Here is a 27412-nt window from a genome sequence, read left to right on the forward strand (position 1 = left end):
TGGATCATAAGGATATATAGATATATCTATAAGATATGTAACTTCATCACTAACGTCACTAACCTCTGGCAAACTCCTCACATTTGCAGTGGTCTTCAATGACTATAAAATCCTGAGGACTCTTAAAAGATTTCCCTAAGACTCCTAATCAAAATTACTGTAAAGTACATTGAAAACAGAAGTGCATAGATCAGGCACGGTGGCTCATGCCTGTAATCCCAGCACTTTGGGAGGCCGAGGCCGGTGGATCATGAGGTCAGGAGTTCAAGACCAGCCTGACCGATATGGTGAAACCCTGTCTCTACTAAAAATACAAAAAGTAGCTGGGCACGATGGCAGGTGCCTGTAATCCCAGCTATTTGGGAGGCTGAGGCAGGAGAATCACTTGAACCTGGGTGGCAGAGGTTGCAGTGAGCCAACATCGCGCCACTGTACTCCAGCCTGGGTGACAGAGTGAGACTCTGTCTCAAAAAAAAAAGAAAAGAAAAAGAAAACAGAAGTGCTGCCTAATGGAGATGATCAAACACAGCAATGTGTTGTTACCAGTAGGACTATGACTTCATTACATAATGTCCTTATGTCTGGAGTTACTCCACGCAGAGTTCCCAAATTTGAAGTTTCTTCCCTCTTCAATTTCACGGATCATCAAGAATAGTAAAAGAAATACCTTTCAGACAGGAGTTCCTTATTTGGTGGGATTCCTTGGTCATTTTACCTTTGTTTTCTTTCTTGGACTAATGGATTTGGCTTTACTGTAATGTTTATTTTTATACACATGCCCAAAGGCCTCCTAGTGTGTTTTTATAAATCTAATAAATACCTCATGATAATTAAGTTTATTAACACAAAAGATGTTATCCATTACTAAAAAAGTACACTTTAATTAAATAAGGAGCCAAGTACATACTATAATGTAGTTCCCTGAGGACCCAGTCACCAGGTCCAGCCCAGCAGGCCCTGGTATCAGGCAGCCCCCTAGACTCAGGGACCAGGACCCAGCTCATACCCATGTACCCTGGTTCCAGGACCACCATAGTGCCACACTGGACTCTGAAGACTCAGCCTCAAGGTCTGCCAAAGCACTATGTTAGGTCCCATCAACCCAAGTTCAGGCTGTTCTCCATGAACTCAGACTTCAGAGCCACCCTCAGAGACTTAGTTGATAGGCCCACTCACCTGCAGAGTCAGGCACCAGGCCAGTCCACCTAAGGACTCCATTAGCAAGCCAAATGAAAGACCCCACCAGATGGTCTGCCCAGAATGTCTGGCTGGGTTGGCTGGTAAAAAGCTTTCCCTATCAAGGCCAGTCTATAAAGACTGGATGTCCACTTCTTCAAATGCACAGACACCAATGCAAGCCCATGAGGATCACTAACAATCAGGGAACCAAAACCACCAGAAGAACAAAATAAAGCACCAGGAACTGACACTAAATAAATGGAGACCTACAAACTATCTGACAAAGTATTCAAAATGATGGTCTTAAAGGAACAGTGAGCTAAAGAGAACACAGGCTACTAAATGATATCAGGAAAACAATATACAAACAAAGTGAAAAGCTCAACAAAGAGATAGAAACCACAGTTACATATTTTTTGTGGTAAGAACATTTCAGGTCTACTGTCTTCGCAATTTTTAAGTATACAATATGGTATTATCACCTATTATCATTATAATGTACATTAGATCTTGAGAACTTATTCATTCTGCTTAACTGAAACTTTGTACCCTTTGACTAACACTTTCCCCTTTTTCCCATTCCCCAGTTCCTGACAACCAGCACCCTGCTCTCTGCAGAGTCAGGCACCAGGCCAGTCCACCTAAGGACTCCAGCAGCAAGCCAAATGAAAGACCCCACCAGATTCTATGAGTTTGATTTTTTAGATTTCACATTTAAGTGTGATAATGTAGTATTTGCTTTTCAGTGGCTGGCTTATTTCACTTAGCATAATGTCCTCCAGGTTTATTTACATTATTGCAAATGACAGTGATATGGTTTGGCTATGTGCCCTTCAAATCTCAACTTGAATTATTTCTTTTTCTTGCCTAATTGCTTTAGCTAGGACTTTCAATAGTACATTGAATAGAGTGGTGACAGTGGGCATCCTTGACTTGTTCCAGATCTTAGAGGAAAAGCTTTCAGCTTTTTACCATTGAGCATAATGTTAGCTGTGGCCTTGTCATATATGGCCTTTATTATGTTTTGTATCTGTGGTCACCAGGGATATTGGTCTGTAATTTTCTTTTCTTGTAGTGTGCTTGTCTGGCTTTGGTATCAGGGTAATAATGGTTTCACAAAACGAGTCTGAAAGTATTCCCTCTTTTTCTATTTTTTAAAAAAGTTTGAAAAGGTTTGGTTTTAGTTCTTCTTTAAATGTTTGGTACAATTCACAGGTTAAGCCATCACATAATAGGATTGATTTTCTCTGGTGGCAGGTTTTTGATTACCGATTCAATCTCCTAACTCATTATTGATTTGTTCTCATTTTTTCATTTCTTCATGATTCAGTCTTGGTAGGTTATATATTTCTAGGAATTTACCAATTTCTTTTAAGTTATTCAGTTTGTTGATGTATAGTAGTCTCATGATCCTTTGTATTTCTGTGCTATCAGTTGTGATATTTGTTCTTTTGTTTATAATCTTGTCTCTTCACTTATTCATCTAGCTACAAGTTTGTAAATTTTATCTTTTCAAAAAAATCAACTCTTAGTTACACGGATCTTTTCTGTGGTTTTTCTGTTTTCTATTCTATTTCATTTTTTCAACTAGACATCTATTGTCCATGAAGGAAACAGAGTTGAAAAGTGTGTTGTCCATGCCTTCAAGGAGCTTACAAACGATAGGAGAGACAAACTGCTGTTTCATCAATTCCAAGATATACATGTTTTATATTTTAATATCTCTGAAATCAGGGTGCAGCTTCAATTGATAGAATCTTAACAACAGTTGCTGAAGAGTCAGTTACCATTGTGTACATATATGTGCACTTGTTTCTGCTTGTTTGTTAGTATGTTTGTTAGCTTGTGGCTTAAAGAAACAACTGTAATCCATCCATGTTTTAGTCAACAAATAACTCTTTTCCATTTGGGAAAAGAATATGAGTTCTAGTTGTTGCCTAAAAACATTTCTGTCAGTACCTTTGGTTAAAATTTAAAAAATATCAGTATCAAAACCAGCGGAATGGCTGTCAGTAGCTTGGAAGACAATTCGGGAAACAATAGAAGAGCATTCTGTTCCTGACCAACCAAAGGAACACACACAGAGTATACGTGAAACAACATGAACATCTGCAACTGAATCATAAAGTGCTTTAGAAGAGTCAGACTATGATGGTGCATAAGTTTTAAAAATATTTTAAAATATTATTTTTTATTTTTATATTTATTTATAAATTTATTAAATTTATTTTTATTTTATATATATTTTCCTATTTATTATATTCACATTTTCCTTTTTCTGCATGCACAGGAGGTATATAATCTAAATTAAGTCTGGAAGAGTTCTTTAAGACAAATATGAAAATTCTAAGTGATAAAGTCTTGTATCGTAATTTAATTTGAAGTACTTTTTCTTTCTTAGTGGTGCATCTTACAATTGAGTGCCTCCTGGAGCTAATGGAATACAGTAGTTATTATAGTACAGAATGATAAGTGCCATGAAAAAGGCCATTAAGTGATGCTGAAACAAAGAGGGAGTACATATAAATTAAATTCAAGATTTACAGAAATTCAGAGCAGGCAGTGGAGCTAAGTTTTAAAAGTTAGCAAATTGGCCTACAGGCTCTGAGGGGTGGTTCAGGCAGCATGAAGAGTGCAAGAAAGCATGGAGTGGTAGGCAGCAAGTCATGTTGGGGAAACTGCAAGTCATCCCTTAAGGCTGGAGTTATAAGGTAAATGTTAGTTGCACAGTTGAGGTCTTACAGGGGCCAGATAAAAAAGAGCACTGTGTGCTAAACAGCATAATTTCAATATTATCTTGCAAACTGTGAGTCGTGATTAAAAAATGTAAAATAGGGGGAAAATTAGAAAGAACAAAAATCAGTATTGTAAGGATGGATTGGGCAGATCCCAAGCTGGAAATGAGTGGAAAGCTTAGAAAGCTAGTGTTGACAAATTCATTGAGAAGGGCTGAGCACCAGAAATAAAGCTACTGTAGCCCATGGCTTGGCTGTTGGCGGCAGCAAGGTACCCACCCAATGGCCCACCATGGGTTTAAATATATATATATTTATTTATATATATAATATATAATATATAAATATATATTGATATATATTAATATTATATAAAATATATTAATATATATAAATATATATGAAGTAGAAGAAAAAAGAAATAAAGCTACTGTAGAAGAAAGAGAAATACTGATATAAACATAAATTAAAATGTGATAAGGTAGTCAGCAATTAAAAGGAACAAACTACTGATACATGCAACAACACAGATGACTCTCAAATGTATTATATAAGTGAAAGAAACCAGATGTAAAAGGCACATAGTGTATAATCCCATTAATATGACATTCTGGAAAGGCAAGACTAATGGGGATAGAAAGCAGTGGTTGCCAGGGGCTGGGTTTGGGTGGACTACACAAGGGAACAAGGGAATTGTTCAAGGTGATGGAAATGCCCTATATTTCAATTGTGGTACTGGCCCTACTACCAAATGTGTTTGTCAAAATGGACTGAATTTTACTATGTATGAATTATACCTCAGTAAACGTGACTTTAAAAACCCCACCAAAAATGTGATAAGATGGAACACAGCCACACTCATATATTGATGTACTGCCTTTGTCTGCTTTTCTACTATAATAGCAGAGTTGAGAAGTTTTAACAAAGACTGCATGATCCACAAAGCTTAAAAGTATTTTCTATCTGGCACTTTACAGAAAAGGTTTGTCAACCCTGATATATGGTAATATTAGCACTTTGTTCTGTTCTCATTCAAAAATCTTACTTGTTGGCCAGGCATAGTGGTTCAAGCCTATAGTCTCAGCACTTTGGGAGGCCAAGGTGGGCAGATCACTTGAGGCCAGGAGTTTAAGACCAGCCTGGCCAATATGGTAAAACCCCATCGCTACTAAAAATACAAAAATTGGCCAGGGGAGGGTAGCACACATCTGTAATCCCAGCTACTCGGATGGCTAAGATATGAAAATCATTTGAATCCGGGAGGCAGACACTACAGTGAGCTGAGATCACACCACTGCACTCTAGTCTGGGTGATAGAGCGAGACTTTGATCAAAACAAAACAAAACAAAACAAAACAAATTATTCACAAGAAGACTAGAAAGGCAATAACTGAATGTGCACAAACTCTCTATTCAAACTATTTGGGGTACAGAATGAGTTGTTTTCCAAATATGTCCTGAATTAAGTTTCCAAATGGAAAGAGTATTCAGTTCTCAATAACAGCCATAGATGGTTTTTCTTAGAAACCTTCACAAGGCTAGGCATAGTGGCTAACGCCTGTAATCCGAACGCTTTCGGAGGCCAAGGCAGGAGGACTGCTTGAGCCCAGGAGTTCGAGATCAGCCTGAGCAACATGGCAAAACCCCATCTCTACCAAAAATACAAAAAAAATTAGCCAAGCATGCTGGTGTGCACCTGTAGTCCCAGCTACTTGGGAGGCTGAGGTGGGAGGATGGTTTGAGCCTGGGAGGTGGAGGTTGCAGCAAGCTAAGATTGTGCCGTTGCACTCCAGCCTGGGTCACATAGCCAGGCCTTGTCTCAAAAAAATGAAAATTAAAAAAAAAGAAAAGAAAGAAACTTCCACAAAACCTTCCCATTATAATAGCATCTCCCAATTCAATCTATTGTCTAAATCATATATTTGTTGGATATCTTTTTTTGTTAGAATAATAGACAGGTGTTTTACTTAAGTGATTAGCTACAATCTGCAAAACTGCTTCTTTATATACTACTGTGTATTTGAGACTTGAAGTACATATTAGGTAGACATTATCAACTAGACATTATCAAGAGGCTTTCAATTCTCTTTTGAAGCTGGAAAATACGGATAACAAAGTTTCTGGCATTTTGACATAAAAATAAAGTATAAGTGCTATAAGATTTTTTAAATGTGATAAGGGAAGAAATTAAGCTAGTTGCCTAGATAAGATTTCTTCATTATATACTAGTTTTACTTATTTCATTATTTATTTTTAAAAATGAAGAATTGTTAAGCGTTAATATACATATGCATCTGCAACAGTTACAATGGTGACTTACAATTAGTTAGGTATAAATTTGAGTTACATTTTCCAGAAATGGCGATGTATTACAGAGAAGCATCCATATTATATTTTTTCCAATAAAGTACACTTGTGAAGTAACTTACTAAGATAAGGGTTGTAATTTTACAATTTAATTTATAAAATTCCCTGTGTGAGCAATTGCCACCTGCTTATTAGTACCCTGATGAAACTTACTAAAGTAACTATTCTATACAATGTATAATATTTATAATTTTACAAGTATGAGTAACACTAAAATTCATTGTAATTTCATTAATTTATTAAATTATGGCAAATAATATTACAAATACTTATGATCCTCTTATAGCATTCTCCCACTATATAGGCAAGGAATTTGAAATGATATTTAATGAAAATGTCACTTCAAATTAGAAATTTTATTCTGCTAACTCTTTAGGCACTGTGATGGTTAATTTTATGTGTCAACTTGACTGGGCTGTGGGATGCTCAGATATTTGGTTAAATAGTATTCTAGGGGTGTTTGTGAAGGTATTTCTGGATGAGATTAGCAGTTGAACTGGTAGATTGAGTAAAGCAGATGGCCTTCCTCAATATGGGTGGGCTTTATCTAATCAGTTGGAGGCCTGAGTAGAACAAAAAGGAGAAAGGCAGTATTTGCTTTCTCTATGTGTTATTGAGCTGGGATATTAGTCTTCCTTACTCAGACTGGAACTTATACTATTGGCTCTATTGGTTCTCAGCCCTTCAAGGCTTCTCTTAGAACTACACCACCACACCACCTCTTTCCTGGCTCTCCAGCTTGCAGATGGCAGATCATGGGAGTTCTCAGCCTCCATAATCTCACACATCAATTTCTTACAATAAATCTCTATAGGTTCTGTTTCTCTATGAAATCCTAACTAATACAGACACTAAAGTTTATAGTCTGATAGGTTGGAATGTATTTTAAATTTAAAATATTCTACATAAAAGAGGCAGGCGACAAAGCAATATCATTATTAAAGAGAAACTGGGCCAGGAGCAGTGGCTCATGCCTGTAATCCCACCACTTTAGGAGGCCAAGGTGGGGGGATCACCTGAGGTCAGGAGTTTGAGACCAGCCTGGCCAACATGGCAAAACCCTGTCTCTACTAAAAACACAAAAATTAGCCGGGTGTGGTGGTGTGGGCCTATAATCCCAGCTACTCGGGAGGCTGAGGCAGGAGAATCACTTAAACCCGGGAGGCGGAGGTTGCAGTTAACCAATATCATGCCACTGCACTTCAGCCTGGGCAACAGAGTGAGAGTGAGACTTCATCTCAAAAAAAAAAAGAAGAGAGAGAAAAACTAAAGAAGATATGAGACAGAAGCCTTGGTAAGCCTGAGATTTGAAAAGGATTGCTAGAGTCAACCATTTTAAAGTTCTGATGTGATCAACAGTATATACATGGTTCTTGAAAAATAAACTTTATAATTAAAGAAATCTGTAGGAGCTGAAGTAAGTAAATTCTTAGATAGATAGCATTGTAAGAGCTATTCTTTGTGGAAAAAAAAATACTAAGAAGACAGGAAGGATGACAGACTGTAGTAAAATAAAAAAGCAAGAAAACAAGATGAGCTACAGACTCATGTAAAAAATCAGCCCTGGCTGGGCAGGGTGCTTCACACTTGTAATCTCAGGGCTTTAGGAGGCTGAGGTGGGAGGATGACTCAAGAACATACGTTTGAAGCTGCAGTGAGCTGTGCCTGCGCCACTGCACTCCAGTCTGGTGGACAGAGCAAAAACCTGTCTCTTAAAAAAAAAAAAATTTAAAAAGTCAGCGTCAAAAAAAAAAAAAAGCCTCCAAGGTCCAACGTTGCATAAAGAACACCTAAATGAGTACAAATGTCTTGAAATCTTCATAAGAGAAAAGCACGAAGTCAAGGCAAAAATAAGAGGCACAGCAATGAATCCAAGACATAGACCAATAAAAACAAAGGAGAGAGAATAAAAGAATAAAAATATTTCCACTATATTTGGATAAACAAGAAGTGAGGATTGCAGATTAGATGGAAGAGAGGGGAAAGGATTTGGTCTGAGTTTAGCTATAGAAAGAAAAACTTAGCTAAGAGGTCAGTGATGATACTAAGATTTCAACATATTTTAGACCATAATTATTTTCACTAAAAGTCCCATAAACTTACGTGCACTTGAATTTTAGATTAAATTTGACTTGGTGTTTAATCTAACTAGTAATTGATCAGAAGGAAAAGATCTCAGATCTAGTGTATTTATGATGATGTAGAAAGAAATCTGGAAATACGCCCTTATCTGGTTGTGAAGGAAAAGAATAACTTGTATTTCTTCAACACTATGAAATCACTGGTTTCAACCCTAAAAAAAGAATAATCAGTTGAAAGAATCTGACCTAACACTTGAGCCAAATGATTTATGACTTTTATAGCCTATTATAAAACTTACTTTACGTACTGCCTCAAATCTGTGTTAAAGCTCTGTTTTCCTTTTACTTCATATGAAATGCAGTCCTAAAAATAATCAAGTCTAAAAATAAGGCAAAAACCACAGATTAAGTGTAGCTTTATACATGTACAAATAACAGGGAAGTCTCCACATCTTCTAGGAAAACAGATGGTGTATCTACTTTTTCCCACTAAATTCTCTATGTTGCATCAAACCTCTGGAACTTTTTCATCAATGTGCACTATATTATTATACAAACCAAATTCATTCTTTAAGTTTATTAATTCCTGTGTCCCACAGAGGAGTCTTATATTTGATCTCAGGGGCTTGGTTTCTATAATAAAAAGCAACTGATTATTTACATGGAAAGAAGCTATATAGCAAAAGAAACAAATTCACCTCCAAAACATATTACAGTTATTATATTTCTCTATCCCTTTCCAAAGTCTATACTTCTAGGAAACTCTTTTCTCTAAAAATTTTCTCTAAAAATTAATGAGCAGAAAAGCAAAATGGGAAAAAAGAAAAGGAGTTTTCAGAAAATGTGCTTAGTTTGCTTATCTCTACTGTTTCCCAATCTTTGCAGGACATCTAAAAGATTGACAGGATATGTACAAAGGATGGGTAAATGTTTTTACGGGAAACTTATGTGCCTTTCAATTATCATCATCTGTATTTTTCAGAGAGAGGACTGATAAGACATGACTAAATGACCTTATTCTGTGACAGAAACTAGAAGACACTGAGTTTGTAACTCAAAAGTGTATCAGGAAATAGAAAGTCCTGCCATTAACTTTAACAGTAGTATCTTCCCACCCTTACTCATCCATGCATTAATAAACTGAACAGGAAACCGAAAAACATTAAAATAAAATAATGTTTTGGTGAGTTTATTGTCACTCTCTAGAAATATAGGAGAAAATCTGTTCTCAGACTCTTAAACTAATTCTTTTACATATCAAGATAGCATACTCAAAGGCAGGATACTTTGGGAGGCCTTCCAGTGTAGCTACGAGATCTGAATTATTAGATATACACATACTCTTTTGTTTGGTTAGTCTTTTAAAAAACAGCAGCATGAAGTGAACATAAATTTCATAGCTCAAACATACAGTATAAAACTAACTATGAAAACCTGATACAGAAACAGTACTGTTTGGAAAAATTGATGACAAATTATTTCCAGTTTTCATTAGAATGAGAGTTTTTATTTTAATGTGAAGAAAATATTCATGTTATACATAATTATATAAATAATATAATAGCAAATGAAGATGGAATCAAAAAGGAAATTAATATTTTTTTCTTCAAGATCTTCTCCATATGATTTCAAAGCAATGGCACATTAAATATTACTACTCAGGAGGCTGAGGCAGGAGAATCGCGTGAACCTGGGAGGCGGAGGTTGCCGTGAGCCGAGACTGCACCACTGCACTCCAGCCCGGGTGACAGTGCGAGACTCCATCTCAAAAAAAGAAAATCATATATGTGGAGAATGAATTCTATACCCAGAATACATTAAAAGACTCCTATAACTCAACAACAAAAAGTCAATTAAAAAAATAAAAGCTCAAAACATGGGTAAGGACCATAGCCAACATCATACTGAACAGGAAAATGCTAGAAGCATTCTCTTTAACAACTGGAATAAGACAAGGATGTCCACTCTCACCATTCCTATTCAACATAGTACTAGAAGTCCTAGCCAGAGTAATCAGGCAAGACCAAAAAATAAAAATAGGAAAAGGGGAAGTCAAGCTATCTTTCTTCACAGATTATATGATTCTACACCTAAAAAACCCTATAGACTCCACCAAAAGGCTCCTAAAAGTGCCAAGTGACTACAGTAAAGTTTCAGGATACAAAGTCAAGGTACAAAAATCAGTAGCATTTGCATACACCAATAACATCCAAACTGAAAGCCAAATCAAGAACACAATCCCATTTACAACAGCCACAGAAAGAATAAAATACCTAGGAATGCAGCTACCCAAGAAAGTAAAAGATCTTTTCTCTGCAACAAGAATTACAAAACACTGCTGAAAGAAATCAGAGATTAGACAAACAAGTGAAAAAAACATGCTGTGCTCCTAAGAATTACAATTGTTAAAATGGCCATACTGCCCAAAGCAATTTACGGATTAAATGCTATTCCTATCAAATTACCAACATCATTTTTCACAGAATTAGAAAAAAACTATCCTAAAATTCATATAGACTCAAAAAACAGCCTGAATCACCAACGCAATCCTTAACAAAAACAACAAAACCTGAGGCATCATGCTACCTGACTTCAAACTAGACTACAAAGCCACAGTAACCAAAGCAGCATGATACTGGTACAAAAACAGATACCTAGACCAATGGAATAGGAAGGGGAACCCAGAAATAAAGCCACATACCTACAACCACCAGATCTTTGACAGAGTCAACAATAACACACAACAGGGCAAGGACTCCCTATTCAATAAGTGGTGCTGGGATAACTGGCTAGCCATAGGCACAGGATTGAAACTGGAACCAATCCTTTCACCATATACAAAAATTGCTTCAAAATAGGTTAGAGACTTAAATCTAAGACCTAAAACATAAAAACCTAGAAGAAAACCTAGGACATACTGTTCTGAATATGGGCCTTGGCAAAGAATTTATGACTAAGACCACAAAAGAACTTGCAACAAAACCAAAAATTCACAAGTGAGACCTAATTAAACTAAAAAGCTTCTGTACAGCAAAAGGAGCTATCAGCAAAGTAAGCAGACAACCTCCAGAATGGGAGAAAATATTCACAAACTATGCATATGACAAGGGTCTAATAACATAAAGAACAATTCAACAGAGAAAAAACGACCCCACTTAAAAAATCGGCAAAGGGCATGAATAGACATTTCTCAAAAGACATACATGCAGCCAACGAATATATTTTAAAAAGGCTCATCAACACTATCATCAGAGAAATGCAAATCAAAACCACAGTGAATACCATCTCACACCAGTCAGAATGGCTATTATTAAAAAGTCAAAAAATAACAGATATTGATGAGGTTGTGGAGAAAAGGGAACACTTACACAATGCTGGCAGCTATGTAAATTAGTTCAGCCACTGTGGAAAGCAGTTTGGAGACTCCTCAAACAACTTAAAACAGAACTACCATTTGACCTAGCAATCCCCTTACTAAGTATATACTCAAATGAAAATAAATTGTTCTACACATATGTTCACTGCAGCACTGTGATGGTTAATACTGTCAACTTGATTAGATTGAAGGATGCAAAGTATTGATCCTGGGTGTGTCTGTGAGGGTGTTGCCAAAGGAGATAAACACTTGAGTCAGTGGGCTGGGGAAGGCAGACCCACCCTTAATCTGGTGGGCATCATCTAATCAGCTGCCAGCCAATATAAAGCAGGCAGAAAAACATGAAAAGGCAAGACGGGTCTAGCCTCCCAGCCTACATCTTTCTCGCATGCTGGATGCTTCCTGTCCTCAAACATCAGAGTCCAAATTCTCCAGTTTTGAGACTTGGAGTGGCTCTCCTTGCTCCTCAAGCTTGCAGACAGCCTATTGTGGGACCTTGTGATGGTGTAAGTTAGTACTTAATAAACTCTCTTTATATATGTGTGTGTGTGTGTGTGTATCTCCTATTAGTGTGTGTGTGTGTATGTGTGTGTGTGTGTGTATATATATATATACACACACTATATATATTAGTTCTGTCTATATATATTCGTTCTGTCCCTCTAGGGAACCCTGACTAATACAAACACTACACACAACAGCAAAGACATGGAATCAACCTAGGTGCCCACCAACAGTGGACTAGATGAAGAAAATGTGGCATAGATACACTATGGAAAACCATGCAGCCATAAAAAGGAACAAAATCATGTCCTTTGCAGCAACATGGATGTAGCTAGAGGACATTATCCTATGTGAACTAACAGGAACAAAAAGTCAAAACTGCATGTTCTCATAAGTGGGAGCTAAACATTGAGTACACATGGACATAAAGATGGGAAAAACAGACAATAGGGACTACTTGAGAGGGGGCTGTGGGTTGAAAAACTATCAGATACTATGTTTAACTGCCTGGGTGATGGAATCATTTATACAGCAAACTTCAGTGACATACAATTTACCCATGTAAATTGTGACCTGCACATGTACCCCCAAATCTAAAATAAAAATCAAGAGAAAAAATAAATAAGACAGACATGGGTAAGGGTCTCGAATAGGTATTTCTCCAAAGAAGATATACAAATAGTCAGTAAGTACATGAAAAAGATGCTTAGCATCAGTAGTCATTAGGGAACTGCAAATCAAAACCACAGTGAATTACCACTTCGCAGCCATTAGGATGATGATTACAAAAAAAAAAAAAAAAGAAAGAAAAGTGTTAGGGAGGATGTAAAATAATTGGAACCATTGTGCATTGTTGGTGGGAATGAAAATGGTGCAGCTGCTATGGAAAACAGTTTATTGGCTCCTTAAAAAATTAAACGCAGAATTACCATATGATCCAATAATTCCATTCCTAGGTATATACCTTAAAAAACTGAAAGCAGGGACTCAAATACATACTTGTATACCACTGTTCACAGCAGAATTACTTACTATAGCCAAAAGGTTACAATAGTCTAAAGGAAACAACCCCAAGGGTCCATCAACAGACCAATGGAGAAACAAAGAGTGGTATAGACATACAACAGAATATGACTTTGCCCTAAAAAGGAATGAAATTCTGATATATGCAACAACATGGATAAATCTTGAAAACATTATGGTAAGTAAAATAAACTAGACAAGAAGGACAAAAATTATATGATTCCATTTATATGAGGTACCTAGAATAGGCAAATTTATAGGGACAGAAAGTAGAGTTTACCAGGGTCTGAGAGGGAAAGAAAAACTGAGAGCTACTGTTTAACGAGTACAGAGTTTTTGTTTAGGATGATGAAAAAGCTCTGGAAAAAGGAAGTGGTAATGGTTACACAACATTGTGAATGTACTTATTGCCAGTGAATTGTACATGGCGAAACCCTGTCTCTACTAAAATACAAAAAAATTAGCTAGTCATGGTGACGGGCGCCTGTAATCCCAGCTACTCAGGAGGCTGAGGCAGAAGAATTGCTTGAACCCGGGGTGGGCAGAGGTTGCAGTGAGCCGAGATTGTGCCATTGCATTGCAGCCTGGGCAAAAGAGCGAAACTCCATCTCAAAAAAAAAAAAAAAAAAAAAAAAAGGCTAATGTGGTAAACTTTATGTTATATATATTTTGTCACCATTTAAAAAATAATCTATTCAGTGAATATATAATTAGCTCCCACTGTAGCTGAAACCTATTTTGTTTAGATTTCCAAATTACTAGTAAATGTATTCTGTGTGGGGACATGCACATAAAATGAATCTCACTTTGTAATTGACACATAATATATGTACATATTTTCACAGTACATGTGATATTTTGATACATTCCTATAATGTGAAATTTAAAAATTAGGGTAATTAAGGTGTCGATTACCTTATACATTTATCTTTTCTTTATGCTGGAACATTTGAATTATTAACTACTAGCTATTTTAAAATATACAATAGATTATTGTCTACTATAGTCATATTATTTATCAAACAGTAGGTCTTATTTCTCCCACCTACCTGTATTTTTATAACTATTAATCAACCTCTCTTCACTCCTCCTTTCCCCCTACCCTTCCAGGCCTCTGGAAAATAAATATCTTTGAAAAACAGCCCCTGGTATGTTGTGCACATCAGATATCCTAGAATGTACTTTCAAAAGCTCCAAAGAATTATAATTGCACTTTAATTTGAATAATTTTATTACTATTTTGGTTCTTTACCTATATAAAAAAACACAGGTCATAACAAGAAGATATCCATAAATTCTGCTGATGGCCTAAGCATATATGCTTATAGTCCAAGTGCAGCTAAAAATGAACACTGTACCTGATAGAGCATAATAGGTTCTATGTTGTATCCTAAGGTATCGGCAAAGTTCTTAGCGATCACTGTTTTTCCACAACCCTACAAATGGAAAAAATTATTCAAGAGGTAAGTCAAAATAACCAAAAGCCAGGAAACTAAAAGTCTGCAGTGAGACTGTCATTCTTACCTTTCCTCCAATTAAACATATATCTTTAACCATGTGAGACTGCATCATTTCAGCCTGTAGCTGCTTATGGCTCAAAGTCTGTATGAAACAGTCTGACGCACAAGGTTGACTTAATAGCCTGGTCCCGGCTGGCACCTATAATTAAAGAGAGGTCAATATAACATGGCCAGGTGTGGTGACTCACGCCTATAATCCCAACACTTTGGGAGGCCAAGGCGGGCAGATCACTTGAGGTTAGTAGTTCGAGACCAGCCTGGCCAATATGGTGAAACCCCATCTCTACAAAAATACAAAAAAATTAGCTGGGCATGGTGGTGCACAACTGTGATCCCAACTACTCAGGGGGCTGAGGTAGGAGAATCGCTTGAACCCAGGAGGCGGAGGTTGCAGTGAGCCAAGATTGCGCCACTGCACTGCAGCCTGGGCAACAGAGCGAGACTCTGTCTCGAAAAAAATATATATATATATATATATATGTGTGTGTGTGTGTGTGTGTGTGCGCGCATGTGTGTGTGTGTGCATGTGTGTGTGTGTGTAAAACATGCATGTTTTTCTCAAAGTATCAGTAACTTAAAGTATATAACTGCCACTTAAAAGCCTCCAACTAATAGCTTGCTCAATTTAATTCTTTACTGTTTTTGATATTTCAATAGAGCAGCAACTATTTTTTCATTTAATAGATCTGATGATCATTATTACAAATCTTCCAAATCAATTATTTCCCTAAAATTAAAGTCCCACATTGTCAGACGTATTCATAAAAATCATGTCATCTTACTGCTGTTTATAACTTATAGTAAAGATGTTACTGCTGGAGAATAAATTTTTTTCCCAAAATTCTAGTTGTAAGCACAGAATTTAATGTTAGTCCACTGGAATCTCTAAAGTCACCAATGACCTCCTGATTTCTAAAAGTCAAGTCCACAAATCCTTTTCAGGTTTATCTTAGTTTACCACTGAGAGGCATCTGTTCACATATTCTCTCTTCCCATCTTTTACGTCTACTTCTCATTTTATTTTTTGTCTTCCCCTTTTATTATTTATCCTCCCCTATTAGTTCCCAAGGAGCCATGTTCTGATGAGGACTCTGGGCTGGATCATGTTATATACCACACGAACCAAAGAATTTTAAGTTTGGAAGTGACAGGATCAGATTTGCATTTAAGAATTTAACCTGGTATCAACATGGAAAGCTAACTGGAAGAGACTAGAGGCAATGAGGTTAAAAAGCCATAACCAAAGGGAAGCAAATAATGAAGTCTTGTTCATAACTCATGCTTCTGAACATATTGTTTAAAATGCCAAAAATGTCCTATCCACTCCTGAGCCACTGGAAAAATCCTATGTTATTCTTGCAGGCTTAGCTCAAGCTTCATCTTCTCTCTGAAGCTTTCCCTACTCCGTCTCCTGAATCCCAGTATTACTTTCTTCTCCATATCCCCAGTCATTCCAATGCAGTCTTAACTCGTCTGCCTCTATCCTAAACTATCAGCTAGATGAACCATTCATCTGAAGAAAACAGAGAGTATAGTGGGGAACTGTCCCTGCCTAGAAATCCCAGCTGTGCCATCTCCTAGCTGCTGTCTCCGGGTGAATCATTAACCTCTTTACATCTCAGTTTTCTAATCTACAAAATGGAGATAATAAAACTTACCTTAATGGATCTTGCGGGATTTAAATCGCGTAATATATGCAGAGACAAATACAGTAACTAGTACACAGTAAACTCATAATATGGAACCTAGCTCATGGTGGATATAATCAATATTCAGTTCAATGAATAAGTACAGTAACATGAATTAATATTAATAATATCAAACATTAAAACAAAAAAGTTTATCATGAGCTGGGCACAGTGACATGTGCCTGTAGTCTCAGCTACTCAGGAGGCTAAGGCAGGAGTATTGTTTGAGCTCAGGAATTCAAAACAAGCCTGGGCAATATAGTAAGACTCCATAAAATGTGTGTATATATACACATATAGATATATACAGAAGGAGCTGATATATATATAACATATATACATGCAGATGGAGCTCTATGACCAAATATTATTTCCCTCTCTAAAAACAATTCAACCAGAGCAGATCCTTTTTAAACCGTTTCACATAGCTAAGAAAGATTTTACTTGAAAATAGGTCTCTGTAGCAGCTCAAATGTTTGAAAACACTATTTCTTACCAAGGACTCATAGCACAAAATGCTGTCAGTAATCAACCTGTGACTTGATTTTCCCACAGGTCAACTTTGAATTTTTGATGAAAGGCTTTCCCTGTGTTTCTCCTGAACTTTTCCAGTTTATAAGCACACATGACTCTGGAGACATAGACATATAGATACCGACAGAAGCAGTACTATCAAGAGAGAAGACTTACAAGGAGATCATAAACCCAATTTAGGTCATAAAAACCAGGCAGAATAAGGTATATCATAGAAAGAATAAACCTGTGATTAATTACCTTAATGGTCACCTCTTTATCTGCAATCCGGATGGTCACAGAAGCTTGGGACACATGGTTTTCCATCATCTTCTCTACTTTTACAATCTCTTTAGGAAGTAGAGAGCTTCCTGAATCTTGAAGTTCAAAGCGCTGTAAAATTACAAGAAAATCATGCAATTTACTTTTCATTTTAGCATTAACGTTGGCTATCTGACAGATTACACCTTAATTACAAGTGAAATCCATTTTATATTATTATATAAAAGTAGAGGTTAGGCCGGGGGCGGTGGCTCAGGCCTGTTAATCCCAGAACTTTGGGAGGCCAAGGCGGGCAGATCACAGGGTCAGGAGATCGAGACCATCCTGGCTAACATGGTGAAACCCCGTCTCTACTAAAAAATAGAAAAAAAATTAGCTGGGCGTGGTGGCGGGCACCTGTAGTCCCAGCTACTCGGGAGGCTGAGGCAAGAGAATGGCGTGAACCCAGGAGGTGGAGCTTGCAGTGAGCCGAGATCGCGCCACTGCACTCCAGCATGGGCGAAACGGCAAGACTCCATCTCAAAAAAAAAAGTAGGTTAAAAAAAGTTAATGAGAATTTTTTTCTATTCCTACTAATACCATTCTACTTACAATAATTATTAAAGATCATATTAAAATAGTCCTTAAAATTTACTAAATGACAAGAAATGGAATCACTGAATTCCTGACCTGGTAGAAGTTCATAGTTTACATTTCTTGACAATCAACTTCCTAGAAGGAGATGATGAGACCCTTCAAAATATGCTGAAATGTTTAAAACAAGGCCCATATTGGTTTATTCTTTAAATCAATCGAAGTTAATGTGTTATCTGAAATTCATGAAAACAGAACTTCTTGGACATCATTCTGCTGTCAGCTATGTGAATAGCTTAACTAAAATTATTATAACAATTTTCCACAGCATATGGTACAGTGCTTTCTACACTATAGGGGTCTCAATATTTGTTGAACTGGATTTAAAAGGCTAGAACCACCAGGCACAGTAGCTCATGCCTGTAATCCCAGCACTTTGGGACGCCAAGGCAAGTGGATCACCTGAGGTCAGGAGTTCGACACGAGCCTGGCCAACATGGTGAAACCCTGTCTATTAAAAACACAAAAATTAGCTGGGCATGGTGGCACGCACCTGTAGTCCCAGCTACTTGGGAGGCTGAGGCACGAGAATCCCTTGAACCCAGAGACAGAGGTTGCAGTGAACTGAGATTGTGCCACTGCACTCCAGCCTGGGCAACAGAGCGAAAACTCTGTCTCAAAAAAAAAAAAAAAAAGGCTAGAACCATTGATTCTTGATGTGGCCCAATTATCAACATTCTAACACTGACTACACCACTTCATTCCAGCTAGCTATATCAAAACTACACAGAAAGAATACAGGTAAGTATGTGAAACATGAAAATAAATTGAAAATTAAGTTCTATGCCTTACTTATAACAGCATGCTCAATATAAAAAACTGAATTTATTTTTACTATTAAATAGGCAGAAATTAACCCCCAAATCCTACACTAGTTTTGGAACATTATTACTATAGTGAAAGAGTTGAAACTCAATGAAAGAACAGATCATCATGTATTCAGCAGAATGAAAGAACTCCAGAAAATAGATTTGGGAGGAAGAAAATCATGTTTAACCTCAACATTCTAAACTTAACATCCCAGTTCAAGTCTTCATTTTGATGTCATAAGTACTCACGACAATCACTAACTCCTTTCCCCAAACCTAAAAAAAAACCTGTGAATTTATACCACCATTAAAAAGTTCTATATTTCATACAATTTATATATGCAAATCCCCACAGTATCACATAATTTGACAAGAACTGCTTCCATGTTGTAGACAAATAACAACTATTGACACCTTAATTTCATGAAAAAAAAAAGTTTCACTGTATTTTAAGGAGAACTCAATAGGAAAGGAGCAAGACCTACCCAAGTAATTAAATTCATTAGAATGTAGAACAAATGGCTGGGCACAAAGGCTAATGCCTATAATCCCAGCACTTTGGGAGGCAGAGATGGGTGGATCACTTGAGGTCAGGAGTTCAAGACCAGCCTGGTCAACATGGTGAAACCCCGTCTCTACTAAAAATACAAAAATTAGCTGGGCGTGGTGGCATGTGCCTGTAATCCCAGCTACTCGGGAGGCTAGGTCAGGAGAATCGCTTGAACCCGGGAAGAGGAGGTTGCAGTGAGCCAAGACATGCCACTGCACCCTGCTTGGTGACAGAGCAAGACTCCGTCTCAAAAAAAAAGAAAAAAAAGAAAAAAGAAAAAAATTTAGAACGAAGATTCATTAAATTCTAGGAAAAAAAATGAATGAGCTTAAATGTATGTTTTACCACAGCTAGAGTAGTGTCAATCTAACTTGATATAGGAGTGATGTCAGAGGACTCATATTCCAGAAATAAACACAATGTCCTGAGCCACTTGCTGCACTGGTTATGTCCCCACAAATAATTAAAGCTAAAATATTTTAGCAAAATAAAAATAGTAGGCCAGAATACACTAAGATAGTAAAAACCTCAAATTGCAAGGTGAATTATCATTTTCTGGCATGGAAAATTTAGAGGATTTTTAATCAGAAAGGTATTAATCAGAAAGGTACCCCCATATTCTCTATCTCCAACTCCATCATTTAAGTTTCTCAGTCCAAAAGCTTGAAATCACCCTTACCTCTGTCTCAACCCTGCATCCAACCCTTCAGCAAATCATAATGATTCTACCTTCAAACTATAACCCAAATGCAACTACTTCTTATCAACATCACAGCTGGTCAGAAGAACAATAGACATAAAATTATTTCAGGTTACCTTCTAGCAAGAAGTAGAAAATAAGAGTTTGTTAACTTACCACTTTATGAGTATTTCCTATGAATTCTTGAATTTCAATTAAACAGTACTAACATTTTCTTTTTTCTTTTTTTAAATTTATTATTATACTTTAAGTTTTAGGGTACATGTGCACAATGTGCAGGTTAGTTACATATGTATACATGTGCCATGCTGGTGTGCTGCACCCACTAACTCGTCATCTAGCATTAGGTATATCTCCCAATGCTATCCCTCCCCACTCCCTCTACCCCACAATAGTCTCCAGAGTGTGATGTTCCCCTTCCCGTGTCCATTTGTTCTCACTGTTCCATTCCCACCTATGAGTGAGAATACGTGGTGTTTGGTTTTTTGTTCTTGCAATAGTTTACTGAGAATGATGATTTCCAATTTCATCCATGTCCCTACAAAGGACATGAACTCATCCTTTTTTATGGCTGCATAGTATTCCATGGTGTATATGTGCCACATTTTCTTAATCCAGTCTATCGTTGTTGGACATTTGGGTTGGTTCCAAGTCTTTGCTATTGTGAATAGTGCCGCAATAAACATACGTGTGCATGTGTCTTTATAGCAGCATGATTTATAGTCCTTTGGGTATATACCCAGTAATGGGATGGCTGGGTCAAATGGTACTTCTAGTTCTAGATCCCTGAGGAATCACCACACTGACTTCCACAATGGTTAAACTAGTTTACAGTCCCACCAACAGTGTAAAAGTGTTCCTATTTCTCCACATCCTCTCCAGCACCTGTTGTTTCCTGACTTTTTAATGATTGCCATTCTAACTGGTGTGAGATGGTATCTCATTGTGGTTTTGATCTGCATTTCTCTGATGGCCAGTGATGGTGAGCATTTTTTCATGTGTCTTTTGGCTGCATAAATGTCTTCTTTTGAGAAGTGTCTGTTCATGTCCTTCACCCACTTTTTGATGGGGTTGTTTGTTTTTTTCTTGTAAATTTGTTTGAGTTCTTTGTAGATTCTGGATATTAGCCCTTTGTCAGATGAATAGGTTGTGAAGATTTTCTCCCATTTTGTGGGTTGCCTGTTCACTCTGATGGTAGTTTCTTTTGCTGTGCAGAAGCTCTTTAGTTTAATTAGATCCCATTTGTCAATTTTGGCTTTTGTTGCCATTGCTTTTGGTGTTTTAGACATGAAGTCCTTGCCCATGCCTATGCCCTGAATGGTAATGCCTAGGTTTTCTTCTAGGGTTTTTATGGTTTTAGGTCTAACATTTAAGTCTTTAATTCATCTTGAATTGATTTTTGTATAAGGTGTAAGGAAGGGATCCAGTTTCAGCTATCTACATATGGCTAGCCAGTTTTCCCAGCACCATTTATTAAATAGGGAATCCTTTCCCCATTGCTTGTTTTTCTCAGGTTTGTCAAAGATCAGATAGTTGTAGATATGCGGCGTTATTTCTGAGGGCTCTGTTCTGTTCCATTGATCTATATCTCTGTTTTGGTACCAGTACCATGCTGTTTTGGTTACTGTAGCCTTGTAGTATCGTTTGAAGTCAGGTAGTGTGATGCCTCCAGCTTTGTTCTTTTGGCTTAGGATTGACTTGGTGATGTGGGCTCTTTTTTGGTTCCATATGAACTTTAAAGTAGTTTTTTCCAATTCTGTGAAGAAAGTCATTGCTAGCTTGATGGGGATGGCATCGAATCTATAAATTACCTTGGGCAGTATGGCCATTTTCATGATATTGATTCTTCCTACCCATGAGCATGGAATGTTCTTCCATTTGTTTGTATCCTCTTTTATTTCATTGAGCAGTGGTTTGTTGTTCTCCTTGAAGAGGTCCTTCACATCCCTTGTAAGGTGGATTCCTAGGTATTTTATTCTCTTTGAAGCAATTGTGAATGACTACTGGGTACATAACGAAATGAAGGCAGAAATAAAGATGTTCTTTGAAACCAACGAGAACAAAGACACAACATACCAGAATCTCTGGGACACATTCAAAGCAGTGTGTAGAGGGAAATTTATAGCACTAAATTCCCACAAGAGAAAGCAGGAAAGATCCAAAATTGACACCCTAACATCACAATTAAAAGAACTAGAAAAGCAAGAGCAAATATATTCAAAAGCTAGCAGAAGGCAAGAAATAACTAAAATCAGAGCAGAACTGAAGGAAATTGAGACACAAAAACCCTTTCAAAAAATTAATGAATCCAGGAGCTGGTTTTTTGAAAGGATCAAGAAAATTGATAGACTGCTAGCAAGACTAATAAAGAAAAAAAGAGAGAAGAATCAAATAGACACAATAAAAAATGATAAAGGGGATATCACCACCAATCCCACAGAAATACAAACTACCATCAGAGAATGCTACAAACACCTCTATGCAAATAAACTAGAAAATCTAGAAGAAATGGATAAATTCCTCGACACATACACTCTCCCAAGACTAAACCAGGAAGAAGTTGAATCTCTGAATAGACCAATAACAGGAGCTGAAATTGTGGCAATAACCAATAGCTTACCAACCAAAAAGAGTCCAGGACCAGATGGATACACAGCCGAATTCTACCAGAGGTACAAGGAGGAACTGGTATCATTCCTTCTGAAACTATTCCAATCAATAGAAAAAGAGGGAATCCTCCGTAACTCATTTTATGAGGCCAGCATCATCCTGATACCAAAGCCGGGCAGAGACACAACCAAAAAAGAGAATTTTAGACCAATATCCTTGATGAACATTGATGCAAAAATCCTCAATAAAATACTGGCAAACCAAATCCAGCAGCACATCAAAAAGCTTATTCACCATGATCAAGTGGGCTTCATCCCTGGGATGCAAGGCTGGTTCAATATATGCAAATCAATAAACGTAATCCAGCATATAAACAGAACCAAAGACAAAAGCCACATGATTATCTCAATAGATGCAGAAAAGGCCTTTGACAAAATTCAACAACGCTTCATGCTAAAAACTCTCAATAAATTAGGTATTGATGGGACGTATCTCAAAATAATAAGAGCTATCTATGACAAACCCACAGCCAATATCATACTGAATGGGCAAAAACTGGAAGCATTCCCTTTGAAAACTGGCACAAGACAGGGATGCCCTCTCTCACCACTCCTATTCAATATAGTGTTGGAAGTTCTGGCCAGGGCAATTAGGCAGGAGAAGGAAATTAAGGGTATTCAATTAGGAAAAGAGGAAGTCAAATTGTCTCTGTTTGCAGACGACATGACTGTATATCTAGAAAACCCCATTGTCTCAGCCCAAAATCTCCTTAAGCTGATAAGCAACTTCAGCAAAGTCTCAGGATACAAAATCAATGTACAAAAATCACAAGCATTCTTATACACCAATAACAGACAAACAGAGAGCCAAATCATGAGTGAACTCCCATTTTCTAATACACTTTCTTTAGAATTAGGTTATTTAAACTGTGAATTATAATTAAATAAAATGAAATATAAATCACATTGGATATTGGTCTGTCAGGCTTCCATATTCATCCTTACAATTCCCAAACCTGTCCCATCAGGCCATCTACTTTCTTCATACCTTTTTCTAGATTGTTAAGTACTGAAAGTGAAATTCTGCATACCATGTTGCCTGAACAAATATGTTGCCACAATCTCTCCTGGGCTCTTTTCTCATAGCCCCTCAGCAACAAATACAAACCATTACTGCTCTCCTCAGAAGTAAATCTGAGCCCATTTACCACCCTTTCAAGAGGCAATCTAGCTGCCTCCTCCACTCAGAACAGAGCTTTCAGACACATACTCCTCCATACTTTACTAGAATGTAAGCCCCATTAGGGCAATATTAAATGTATCTATTTGGCTCACTCCAAATTTCCAGAACCTAGAATCACACATGGGACGGTCAATGGTCAACAATGGTTTGTTAAATGAACAAACAAAATTATTTTTCCTTCATCCTCAAAATCATTGATGTTTTAATCAATTCTTGTTATTGTTCCCACTGTTTCAGTAGAAAGGACTTCTGCTTTAACTATGAGTAGACAGAAACCCCTAGAAGACTTACTATGTCATATTATGGCAGCTCCATCATTCCAGTTCCTGAGTGGAAAGCATGTTCTTCCATCATTTCAAACCAAGACACAAGGGTGCTCTGAAAATGTCCTTTTCCACCTCAGCTAGGGCACATTTTCCATGCACTCCACATTTTTTGTCCCTTCTGCCTATAAAAATGTTTGTCTCCCCATTCCAGAAACAGTCATTTCTTCATTATACCTCATCCTTAAGTGATCTATCATCTTTTGGCTTTTGTTCACCATCAAACTTCATTGATACATATGAATTATAATCACTGGGGGTTCAGCTTCATCTCCAATTTAAAATGTAAGCCCCTTGATTTTTGGCTTACATTCCCACCACTCTACTAACACTGATCTTGATAAGTCCATCAATAATATCCTATTTACCAAATTAAATAAATTAGTTTTCTTCCTATTTTGCTATTTCCTTCTCAGTCTTTTTTGCAGTTTCTTCTTCATCTTCTTGACCAGTACACAGTAAGGTACTTCAGGAGTGGAACTTTTTATTTTCTATCTACATTCACTTTTTAAATAAGCTCATCACTTGCATGACTTTACAAACCATCATGACCCCGATTTTCTCTCTCCAGTACAGATCTCTCTCCTGAAATCTTGACTTGTATATGCAACTGCCTCTTTGACATTTTCAGTTGGCTAATAGGCATCTTAAATCAAATTATGTCCAATACTCAGGTCTGATATTCCCTCCACCTCCATATTCTCTATCTCCAACTTCATCATTCACGTTTCTCAGTCCAAAAGCTTGAAATCATCCTTAACTCTGTATCAACCCTACATCTAACCCTTCAGCAAATCAAAATGATTCTACCTTCAAAACATAACCCAAATCCAACTACTTCTTATCAACATCACAGCTGGTCAAAGCTACAATAGTGTCTCAACTGGATTACTACAACAGTCTACCAACTATTTTTTCCCTGTTTTCATTCATACCCTCCACAGTCTATTCACTACTCAGCAACCAGAATGAGCCTGTTAAAATGATCACTCATACAACACGTTCCTCAAAACCCTCTAATGGTGTTCCACCTCACTCAGACTGAAAGCAGAAGTCCTTTCCATGGATTACAGAGCCCTACATGATCTTTCTTTACCTTCTGATTTCTCTCCTAATCACCTCTCCTTCACTCACTCTGCCCCAATACACTGTCCTTTGCTTTTCCTACAGTTCCCAGGTGTGCTCCTGCCTCAGCGTTTTTATACTGGTTATCCCTTCTGTCTGAAATACTTTCTACCCACAGGACTTCTCTCCTTCAGAAATTTATTCAAATGTCATCTTCTCAGTGACAGCATCCATTCCTCAATTGATATATTATATACTTATTTACTTACTTGACTGACAGTTGCCCTTCATTGAAAAATAAGCTCCACGAAGGTAGAAACTTCTGTTTTGCATACATCTCCAGCACAATAGTGCCTGGCTAATTGATTGGATGGAAGGATGGATGCAATGAATAATCTTTTTTGAGTGAATATTATAACTCTTCATTTAACAAGGCATCTTTGCAGCATTTGAAACGGTTGCTATTACTTTCTTCTTCAAACAGTTGTTCCCAATGCTCCCTAAGAATACTCTCCGCAGTTCTGCTTCTATCTCTAACCACTCTTCCTCTGCCTAATATGAAGGTTCTTTCCCTACTTATCCAATCCTGAAATGTTCAATCTGCAGACAGATTTTTCCTCTCTTTATACTTGCATTCCTTAAGTTGTTACATCCATCCCCATGAATTCAACTAACACCCACACATTAACGGGTTCCAAGTATTTATCTTTAATATCAAAATGCCTCTAGAACCAGGTCCATATTTTCAAGTCTGCTAGATAAAACCACCAGAAAAACCTCAAATTCAAAAGGGTTCTAGTATATGGAATTATTTAGCCCCCACCACAAATGTGCTCCTTCTCCCACTTTATCATATTAATTAACAGCAACTATACTCACGTGTCCAAGGTAGGATTTATGGACATTTTTGATTTCTCACTTTCTCTCATATCTCCCTTAACCCACCTCATATTTCATCAGTTAGTAACATGTATCATCCTTCTTCTGAAACATTTCTCATATTTGTTTAATTCCTATTTCACTGGCCTACTTCAGGTCATTACTGCTTTGACCAGAGCTGGTCATTACTGCTTTGACCAGAGCTAGTCATCATGCTACACTGCTTAAAAAAAAAAAAACAAAAAACACATATTAAAATAGTTATTTATTGAAATATCTGATGCTCCTCAGACATTAATATTGTAACTTCCTCAGGAGCTGAAATCAGATTGTATCCATTTCTGTATCACTACCTTTCTATATGCATATAATTTGCCAAAAAATGAATGCTCAATTAGTGTTTGTTGAACTAAATAAAAATACTAAATGTAAGATCCAAGTTTCTTAGAAAAAAACTATGGCTCAGATTACATTATCAATGGATAAGTGGCAGTATATCCTTTCTAAATCACCAAGAGAACTTACCAATTTAACCACTGTTATGATGCAGTCTTAATTGAGACCAAGAGCCAAGACACGTTACTAGAAGCCTGGATGTATTTGTTACTAAACTGTAAGAAAGCATACTATTCTCAAAGTATAGCAGATTCAGAATGAGAGGGTTTTCTTTAAGACATCCTTAACTAAAAGCTAGAAATTATTTCATGACTACAGAAACATGTTTTTAGAGTATGAACATCACATGATGAGCACCATCTGGGGAATGAAAGTCATTCCAGACACTTTTATAGCTTGTTCAGAAAAAAGAAAGGTATTGTGAATTCTATCTGATTGAATTTTCAGTGACTAATAATTTTTCCTTAAAAATAGTCTAATTAAGTAATTACACTAAAATTTAAATGGATTTCTAATTCGAATGCAACTATACATTAATTTCTATGATAATCTAGGAGAAAAAATAATTATTTATCAAGGAAAAGTTAATGTGTATATATACATACCTTCTTAATTTACCATTATAATACATACTTCTATTTCTTAAGTAAACATTTTTTCCAAATTCAACAATATTTTATTAATTTTTACCTCTTCTAATTCAAAACTATTTGAGCACATATATTTCACCCACCTATAAATATTAGCTTAAAATAATGCTTTGAGGTAAATGTAGAAACTTACAATAACAAACAGACCACATAGACTTCCCAGAACAGATGATAAAGAATTATATCAATAAATACTCTTCCACTCTTTTTTTTTTGACTCTTCCACTCTTAAGAAAAGCTATTTAAGATGCTAATCTGGTTGTATACATCATTGTGTAACGATCTTA

At 36.8% G+C, this 27412-nt stretch overlaps 1 protein-coding gene across 1 annotated transcript in view; it reads right to left on the minus strand.

The window, feature by feature from the left end:
- Positions 1-27412, minus strand: part of VWA8 (von Willebrand factor A domain containing 8) — a 393066-nt gene that overhangs the window by 284202 nt on the left and 81452 nt on the right. Inside the window, exons 10-12 of the mRNA XM_003806896.6 lie at positions 17248-17379; positions 14790-14924; positions 14624-14701 (exon numbers count right to left, since the gene is read on the minus strand). Coding sequence (XP_003806944.2) covers positions 14624-14701; positions 14790-14924; positions 17248-17379 — 345 coding nt within the window. The remainder of the gene's footprint in view (positions 1-14623; positions 14702-14789; positions 14925-17247; positions 17380-27412) is intronic.

Source organism: Pan paniscus, chromosome 14 (assembly GCF_029289425.2).
Source record: "Pan paniscus chromosome 14, NHGRI_mPanPan1-v2.0_pri, whole genome shotgun sequence".
Taxonomy (NCBI): domain Eukaryota; kingdom Metazoa; phylum Chordata; class Mammalia; order Primates; family Hominidae; genus Pan; species Pan paniscus.